This window comes from Dromaius novaehollandiae, chromosome 11 (genome assembly GCF_036370855.1).
Source record: "Dromaius novaehollandiae isolate bDroNov1 chromosome 11, bDroNov1.hap1, whole genome shotgun sequence".
Classification (NCBI taxonomy): domain Eukaryota; kingdom Metazoa; phylum Chordata; class Aves; order Casuariiformes; family Dromaiidae; genus Dromaius; species Dromaius novaehollandiae.
In genome coordinates, this window is record NC_088108.1 from 4,286,242 (window position 1) to 4,295,494 (window position 9,253).

Sequence of the window (9,253 nt, forward strand, 5' to 3'; positions counted from 1 at the left end):
ATGTATGTATATATATGGAAGGACCAAAAACTTTTTTTGTTGTTTTTGGGAAGCAATCTGCTACTAGATACTAGGAAGCACCAATGATTTCTAATCATGTGACCTATTTTATTTTATTCCATCGGTCGAACGTAATTTTTTTGTTGTTGTTGTTCTGTTCTCCTTCATTTCCATCCAAGTCGCCATTGGCATCCCAGAATGCTTTCTCGCTTGTGTGAGTTCGTCATCGAAGCTCCCCGTGGACTGCACTGGTGTATATTTTATTTGATTTTATTTATGGCGGGGCGGGGGGGGGGGGGTGTTTGCTTTTCGGAGCGGCGGGAGATCTCCGCTCCCTCTCCGTCCCGTCCCTGGCTGTCCCCGGCGTTGGAAGAGCATCGTCCCCTGCCCTCCTCCCCGTGCCGCCCTCCCCGCTCCCCCCCGTGCCTGGCTGGATGTGCTCTGTCCTGCACCACGCTCTGCTGCGCAGTATTTCTCTGGCTTTCACTGTTTTCTTGGGGGCAGGGGGAAACGAGCCGAAGGGCTTTTCAGGAAGCGAGCGGCTTTTCCTTAGTTGATGTCTTGCCTTTTTTTTTTTTTTTCCCTTTTCTTTTAAGCGCTGCCTTTTTCTCAGGACGCTGTGGTTTGCTCACAGGCGGAGTGAGGCTGAGAAAAGAGCAGCGGGGGGCTTTCCTTTCCTTGGCGTGCCGTTTTAGTTCTGTGGGGTTGTTTTAGTTCTGTGGGGTTGTTTTCGCTTTGGATTTTGCTTTCTTTTTAAGCCGAGCCACAACTCTGAAATGCCCACTACTATCTTTGTCTTCTACGCAAAGATAAGAGCTTAGAAATTGGTGGCTTCATGCCCTCCATCCTAGCTAGCGGAAAATTGGCTGTTAGGCTCCAGCACATGGCCGGTTTTCTTTCTTCAGGAACTAAGGTCCCATCCTGTCGGCCCCGCTCACGCCTGCACAGTCCTGCTCTAACGAACCACTAATTGCTCTTTACGGGAGCAATGATCCCCAGAGCGAGGCCCACCACTGCTCTTCGCTCTTCCGTATAAGCTCCCGGGCTTTGCTGTGGGCCCTGACCTGCCAAGCAAGCCGTTAGCTGCCGGTAGTGACCCGTTAGCTTAAGGATCATTGCTTAAGTAACTGGGAGTAGTCGCCTGCCATGTAATGCATGCAAGCTGCAGCGGCAGAAGGGCTTGCTCCGGTAGTGATGCGACCCGAGGAGTTTTGCTGGGTGACCGTGGTCGCGTGACCTGATCTAGAGCAGCGATGGGTTGACGGCAACCTGGAGCAATGGTCGAGCAGGGGTGTAGCGCTGTCAGGGGGCTCGATAGGCATTAGCTAAACTCTCTGGGTCTCTTTCTCTCTCTTTTTCTCGCTCTGGAGATTCATAGCTGTGTTTTCAAAGCCGCTTGCTACGATTTCAGCCTTCGGTGCATTTCTTTGCAAGCCCAAAAGCTGCTGTTCGAGCTTGTAAAACAAATCGTTGTGCCCTAGGATGGGTTTTTTTGATGAACTTGAAGCTTTGCAGAGCAGTTTTGCAAGCTCCTTTGCAAATGTGGGATGAAGTGATTGATCATGGTATTTGTTGTTTTGTTTTGAATGTCACGCACCGTATCAGCAACCCCAGGCCACCTAGCATGGAGATACGTTCTCTTCTCCCTTAAGAGAAACAAGAAATTGGGGAGACCAGCCAAGAGTGTGATTTCAGTATTTCCATGAAGCCTCTTCCCTTTCAGGGCATGTTACAAGGCATTGACTATAGATTTTTTTTATTTAAGCACAACCATAATCTCAGCACTTTTTAGTAACCTAGAAATTACCAATAAGCAGCAAAGCCAGAGCAGGATTTCAGAGGGGAAGCGTCCCCCCGCTGCAACCCGCAGTAGGCAACAGCTAAACGCCAGGATTTCCGTATAGGAGGCAACGCACTTTTATATCAGAACTGATTTTTATGCTCTTTTGTATCTCTGCATTTTTATGCTCAGATATTAATACAGAATATGCAGCGATTATTATTTTGTTTGCTCAGCAGAACGGGTATTTAGAGAGGTGGGTGAGTTTGGGTCGCAGAAGTGAACTGAAGCATCGTACTGTTGCTGAATGGCTGGAGAGAGCTGCAGAGAGACAGAGAGAGAAAGAGAGAGAGAGATTGTAAAATATTGTCAGCATGATGAAATTTCACTTATTCCTTTGCCTTTTTAATTGCTTAGGGGAAAAAAGAAAAAAAAAGTAACAAGCACATTAGTTAAGCCTGTTCATTTACTGTTTTGTGCCTCAGAGAGTGAGAATGAGACATCCATAATTTTTATGAGAAGATGCTTCCTAAATATTCAGCACTAGGAAAAACGAAACACCACCGCCACACCATTATTTGCGTCATAAATCAAGACTCGCTCGATCTGACAAGGCCACTTGTTGGACTCGCAGCTCCTTTCTTAAACGGAAAGCCAAGCCCAACTAGCGTTGCTAGCCCTTGCCCCAGCCAGGTGGCCGGCCAAGCAGATGCAGGCGTTTGCTGCAGAGGACAGAGGGGCTTGGCTCTCAGTCAGGACATCCGAGCAAGCTCTTCCCCTCCATAAATTGCCACGGTGCTGCAAGAGATGGCGCGTTATCGCAAAGAAGAACCAGCGCCGGCCCCACTTTTGCTGCCCGCCGCGGCTTTCCCGCTAGGGAGCAGGGCCGGGCTGCGGCTCCAGCGCTCCGGACGCCGCGCCGCCGCAAGCGGGGCCGGGTAGTTTTGCCTGAGCAGCCGATACCGACTTTATTTCAATGCCAGACAGGAGGAACCCACACACCATCCCATACGCAGAAAACAAGACAGTTGTAACAAACGTTTACGGTATTTCTCTGGCTGAAACTATATATATATAAATATATATATAAAAAAATAATTTAAAAAACCCCTCCTCCCTAGGTAAATGACTTGCATCACCCCTTGACCTAGCCACTAGAACAGAGGATCTAAATTCAAGACTTTCGCCTCCCCACCCTCTCCAAAAAGCTCAGACGAGAACCAACCTAGGTGCATCTAACAGTTGTAAATAGAGAATAATACATAGAAAAATATATTTGAAATTTTGTTTCAGTTTCTGGATGGTCACCAGCCGTCCATTGCAATGTTATTGATAGTACACTGTGGTGCTTTGGGTTTTCTGGTTTTGTTCTCTTTATGCTCTGTCATCTTTTCATTGCAGCTACATTTCAGGGAACATGTATATTTAGTAGCTATTGTAAGTTCTGCATGGCATCACCAAGCTTATTTTTCCTTGAGAAGAAAAGAAGAGTCTGTAGGAGTTTAAAGGCACTATGACGACAGGGACTTGTAGCAGAGAATTTAAAAAAAAAAAAAAAGGTTTTTAAAATTCTAGTTTGAAGCCAAATACTGATATTTTAGTGCTTTTGGGGTTTTAACAGTAAGAGCAAAAAAAAAAAAAAAAGAAAAAAAAGAAAAAAAAAAGGATTTTGGTAACCCAGCTGATCCGCACTTGCCAGTTTTATTATTTTGTTTATATTGGACTGTTTGACCCTGTCAAACAAGTGTCAAAGTTGTGTGTATAAAACAAAAAAAAAAGTGTTTAAAAAAAAGTGTTGTAAAGACACTGAGCCTTATGAAAATATTTATGGAATTAAATAAAAAGAAGTGAAAAGGCATCTGAAGGCATTTTAAATCATTTTCCTCAGAGCGGGGCCCCTCTTTCCCCAAAGGACGAGCCAGCACGGCCGGGGCGGGGGCAAGCGCTTGCCGGCAGAACCAGCTCCCGGGGAGCCGGAAGAGCAGCCCCCTGCGTGGGATCCACCGTGCGGGATCCACTGTGCGGGATCCACCGTGCGGGATCCTCCATGCGGGATCCTCCGTGCGGGATCCACCGTGCGGGATCCTCCATGCGGGATCCTCCGTGCGGGATCCTCCGTGCGGGATCCTCCGCCCGGAGCGGGGCAGGCGGCTCCCGGCGAGGCTCCACGCTTGCAAACCGCTGCGGCTGCTCCACGCGCTCCGAAGCTTTCGGCCGCTGCCGCTTCGCTCGGCCCCGGACGGGCAGCGCTGCCTCTCGGGCTGGGGGGGTCGCAGGGGGCCAGCCCCGGCCGCACGGAGGGCTGAGCCCCCAGGGCACGAGCGGGTCGCTGCCTTGGCTTTGCCTCCGCGGGAGGGGAGCTGGGGCACCCGAGGAGGAAAAAAACCTGGCGCGTTGCCCCTCCGCTCGCTGCAGAAACCCTTTGGCGTTTTGCAGGTAAGACAGGTCAGGGGTGGCTATCGAGAGAGCTCGGAAAATAAGCTATAACCAGGAAAACTGGGCTTATTTAACCGTGGCATCCAGACCGGTAGAGGCTGGGGCAATGCCCATTGCCAAGAGCAAACAGGCCCAGGCGTTAAATGCCCATAAATAATTGCATGGCCCCAGCAGCGACCCTGCCGCCCTGCTCCTTCTCTCCCGGCCGTGCCGTGCCGGGTGGGCGACCCGGCAGCCCGCACGCATCAGGCAAATGGCAGGGGAATGAAAAAAAATTGCGGAAGCCAAGCAGCTCCGCTCCCCGTGCACCAGAGCGAGGCGACGATGCCAGGCTGCAAGCGCAGCGGCTTCTGCGGCTCCGGCTTTGGAGTCGGGGCGGAAATCGGGGGCACGCCGAGCTCGGACGTCCCGGGGTGCCGCTTGCTTCCCGCTTCGGCAATGCCGCGAGCTGCCGCTGCTCCCCCCGCTGCCACGGCTGCTTGCTGCGAAGACGATGCGGATGCTGGCGATCGCCTGGGCCAGGGATAGGATTGCTCGTATCCCGCCTAACAGGTCCGGTTTGAGGCCGGGCACGGCATCGCTCCCAAAGGGGCCTGCGGAGGAGAACGGGCTCCCAACGCAGCTTTATACAAAACCTCCCTCCGCAGAGTCTCTCTCCTACCTGCGCCGCCGTCTTTGCTCCATGTGGTTTTTATGGGGCAAAAAAGCTGTTTGCCAGAATTTTACCTTCGCCTCTGAGCTCGCAAACACGCCCTTCGGGAAGGGGGCATGCATTGCCCAAGGTGGGTCATGATGCACCCAAAAAAGCCTTGCCAAAGGGGGAAAGGGGAAGACACCCAGTCACCCGCCATGGCTCCCGGGAGCAGGAGCATTAGCAACACTCAGGAATGCACGTGACTAGCTCAGGAATTCACCATCATTGGGGAAAGTACCTTAAAATGAACGTCTACATTAACTCCGCCTGTTTTAATGGTATATACTGCTTCAGCTAAGTGCATGGTTTCCACACTGTGTGTTTGCTATAACATTATTACGCAAAATAGGTGGGAACGCAGGGTACTGCCTTCACCCGCCACGACCAGACGCAGGTCCCGGCTCCATCTGGGGCATTGCAATATAACCGCTCAAGCTTTTGGGCTAAAATATGTTTCTGACGTGATACAAATGTTGTTTGACCAACGACTCCATATGTCAAAGCCCTCTCCGGTTTATCTGTGTATGTGCCCAGGGTATTACAGAGAAGCGTGTCCTTCCTAAGGACTCATGCTTTGAACCCGACTGATGGGTCTGGGATTACAGGTCCCGGTCTAGCCCAAACACTGAAATTCCTTCTTAGTCTGCACCTGAGAAGCTGTACCAGGTTTTGCACTAAACACAGCACCAGCTCAGCAGCCTCCAAAGCATGTAACGGGCCACCTGTGCTCTTCGAGAAGCAACTAGAATTGCACGTTGATATGGAGGCAGAGACGACCGGGCATTTTCGAGCGTGTTTCACAGCACCGCTCGCTCAGGGCTTCGCAGTGCTCCCGTGCTAAGGGAGGAGAGCAGCTGTGCAAGCCCGAACATCAGCTCCCCGAGGCCGCAAGTACAAACTGTGAACCAGCGTTTATCCTCCTGTGTCTCTTTTACCTTTGCTATGGAAAAGAGGTAGACGTTATTTCTTGATGCGCTTAATGCTCACATCCTTTCTCTTTTTTTAGCTCCCTCAAGGCAAAAATCGTCCTTGCGGAAATTTGCAGCCTCTCATTTCAGAGCCAAACTAGTCCGCTACCTCTTGCGGGTCTGAGGGCGCCTCTGTGGTCAGCCGGGGCCGGGCGGGCGGAGGTGGCTCTCGGCAGGTCCCGGCGCCCGGCAGCCCCTTTGCCAAACCGCCCTCCCTGCAGCAGCTCTCGGGCTCCTCCAAATCCAGCCCAGCCCCACGCGCGTCGCTTGACGGATGTGGACGTTTGATCGTCTTTCAATGCTGGTTACAACAGCAGCAGCTGCACCGCCACCACCAAATCTCTTAAGACAGGAACATTGTGGGATTTTTTTTTTTTTTTTTTAATTTTTCATTAAGGGCAATATATATAAAAAATTAAACCCTTGCAGAAATGATTGCCTCATAAAGAAAACATTAGTGCTTGAGGAAGCGCTCTGTTCTTGGACATCTAGTCAAGTATGTGTCACCGCTGGCTCCCTCCCTGCTTCCTCTGCTCACCAGCCGGAGAAAAGCGTTGCTAATCGCATTCAGAGCGGTGATGATGGATGTATACACGCAGCTCTTAATGCTCGGTCTCCTCCCTGCCCTGCTGCTGTAATAGCAGAGAGCCTTAATGTCTTCATCTCAGCTAGTGACGGGCTAGCTTTTAAACCCATCGTATGGAAAAGGCACACAATTTTGGTAGGATTTAGGCAGCTGCTGAGATTTTTCAGAATAAACCGTGTGCCTAAATGGGCTATATATAACCTTTGCGAAGGCATGCGCCAAGAGACTAAGTGGTATCTTGTTGGCTGGTCCACCTGCACTCCCCCAGGAAGTCAACGGAAGAAAAACTGTTATAACTTAACCTCGGCACGGTTAATAAAGAGCTTTTATTCTTATCATCTGGGGAAATAAAAGGATATATCGCTATAGTTGCCTCTCTGTTTAGCTCACTTTTATGTGCACGTGTATGTGTGTGTCTGGGTGCATGTACAAGTTGTCTATGCCAGCAGAGCTGGGGCTCCTCGAACCTGCCCAACAGCCGTCCTTGGGCGCCTGTAACCGGGTGGGATTGTCCCGAGAACTGTACAACAAGGGCAAAAATCACAGTTGTGACTTTCTGAACTGGTAAAAATCAAAACAACCCTGGTGACCTACCGCAGGTGTATTCCCAGTGTAACCAAAAGCCATATTTGATCCATGGGCTTTAGCTAGCGACTGCACCAGCACAGACTGGAAATGCTTGGGAATAGGTCAGCTCAGCCACTTAAGACTATCTCTCCCTACTACAGACAGTGATTTTTAATATAGGTTTTATATGAGGCTGGGTCACATTCACCACAAAACACTGCAAAAAGTGTGAAGAGCTGCAGGTCTGAGCAAATAAGTCCTTGGCAGAACTGGAAGTGGCCATTGTGGTTATCTCTGATGGTCCTCGGTCGCGGGGCTATTCCCCAGTCCCCACAGGCGAGGTCTCCTCGCTCAGCCCCTCATGGGCTGAGCAGAGCTTTGCTGAGCCATATTGCCCCTGTCATTTTACCGTCACTTTGATGCCTGCTGACCTGGACACTCGATAGCTTTCCCACCATCTGCCATTCCCGAGCAGCGAAACCGCCGTTCTTGCGCTGAACGGCCTTTAGCACACCTTCAAGTGAAATTGCCTTCCAAGAACTGGTGCCATCCATCGAGCCCTTTGCTCTCTGTTGGGAAGCTGGATAAATGTTGAGAGCTGCAATTTGCTGTATTGTAACACCCACCAGCCTGCCCGCTGCTTTTCTTGTGACAAAAGGACCAGCCTTAGGGCACACAAGGCGCCCGCCTCTCGCCAGCTCTTCGCCGCGGAAGCGCACCGCTTTGCAAAGCCTCTCGGGCCCGACCCCGGGGACGGAGCAGAGCCGCTTGGGCAAAACTGCGCTATCAGGGTAATTGCAAAAATCCCTCCTTGCTCGCTGCCTTACTGACCTAAACCGCTTCATGTTTATTCTGCAAACGCCTCTATTTTCTATGCTGATTCCCCCCCCCCCCCCCCCCCCCCGCCATCATGTCTTCGCATGCGCAGCGGCAGGTCAGTTTGGTGCGGGCGTCAGGGACGGTGCTGGCTGTCTCGCTTCCCTTCAAGGGGAGCCCCAACCACGTCACCACCTGCCTGAACGCAGCCCTCATCCCACCGGTTATTTTGGAGGGAAGACGTGACCAATGCACTGATTTCCTCAAGCTTTCACTCCCCTGCAGATACCTGGTGGCAAGACAGGTCCGGCCCTTCTGCTGCAGTCATTTTTTTTTTTTTTTTTTCTACCTATAAAGGAAATCCAGAGTCTCAGGACTGGGGAAAGAAAACAGGAGTAAGTACAATAAACGCTCCCAGCCCGTGGTGAGAGCTAAGCCGTGGTCCCCAGGCCAGCTCCCGGGGCCGTTGGTGCCTGCTGTCTGGCGAGGGCGAGCGGGCGGGCTGCCGCGACGCTGCCGTGCTCGGCGCTCCTCCGCGTGCTCCCTGCCCGCCGCGCTGGGCAGGATGCGGCACGCTGCCGGTCCCCGTGTTGCTCGCAGGGTTGCACTGTCCTTTTTTCTGTTGTTTGCTGCGTGGCTGTACCGTTAAACAAGCTTTATTTTGGTCGCTGATTATAGATAAGCGGTTTCAGCCTGTAACGTAATCCAGTGCTGCCCAGGGGCTCCAATTAACGGCATTTCTGGACAGTGGGGAAGCAGGCTATTCATCATGTGCTAACACATTTGCGTTTAATGCTGGAGCCAGTGGTGACAGTATTACCCGGCAAGGGAAACATTTGGCTGGGTTTTCCTATCCGTTCCTTGCACCCTGGGCACGCCGACCCCTCCGATCTACCAAAACGTGGGAAGCTTGACTGCATCATTTGTAGCAGCGAAGGACAACGGTCGTGGTCTCTTCTTGGGGGGGGAGCAAATGGCATGAACACTGCACAAGGTAGAGCACACACTGGGGAGGGAGCACCCGCCGAAGTCCACGGTTAAGCTGGTTTCGTTGACAGAGCCTAGTCCGGTCCAGCACCGGCTGTGATAGCCCCTTCGCTTGGCTGTGCTGTGCCAGGCAGGCAGTGCCCCCCGCTCGGGCTCACCCCTGTTCCTTACGCTCCCAAAATAGACTCGTTTTTAGTCAGCATCCAGGAGTTTGGAGCTAATGGAGATGTTTTCCAGTTAAGGAAGATCAAGTCCCCAGAAAGCCGCAGATGACAGCCCTGGAGGAGAGCAATGGGAGACTCTTCAGAGCTGTTGTGCCCTGACTGTACAATTCTTTCAGCTTAGCTTTTTATGGGAAAGTATTTTAGTATTACCCAGTTACATAGCGGGTTAAAGGCTGTATTTCTGCTGCACCAAAG

At 51.6% G+C, this 9,253-nt stretch overlaps 1 protein-coding gene across 4 annotated transcripts in view; it reads left to right on the forward strand.

Moving 5' to 3' along the window:
* ARHGEF9 (Cdc42 guanine nucleotide exchange factor 9) overlaps nt 1-3,638 on the forward strand; it is a 207,484-nt gene extending 203,846 nt beyond the window's left edge. For 2 of the 4 annotated variants that reach the window (XM_064518085.1, XM_064518086.1), the window contains exons 14-15: nt 180-251; nt 2,266-3,638. In XM_064518085.1, coding sequence (XP_064374155.1) covers nt 180-251; nt 2,266 — 73 coding nt within the window. In that variant the 3' untranslated portion in view covers nt 2,267-3,638. The remainder of the gene's footprint in view (nt 1-179; nt 252-2,265) is intronic. The other 2 variants (XM_064518088.1, XM_064518087.1) reach the window with 1 other exon arrangement.
* Nucleotides 3,639-9,253: the final 5,615 nt, after the last annotated feature.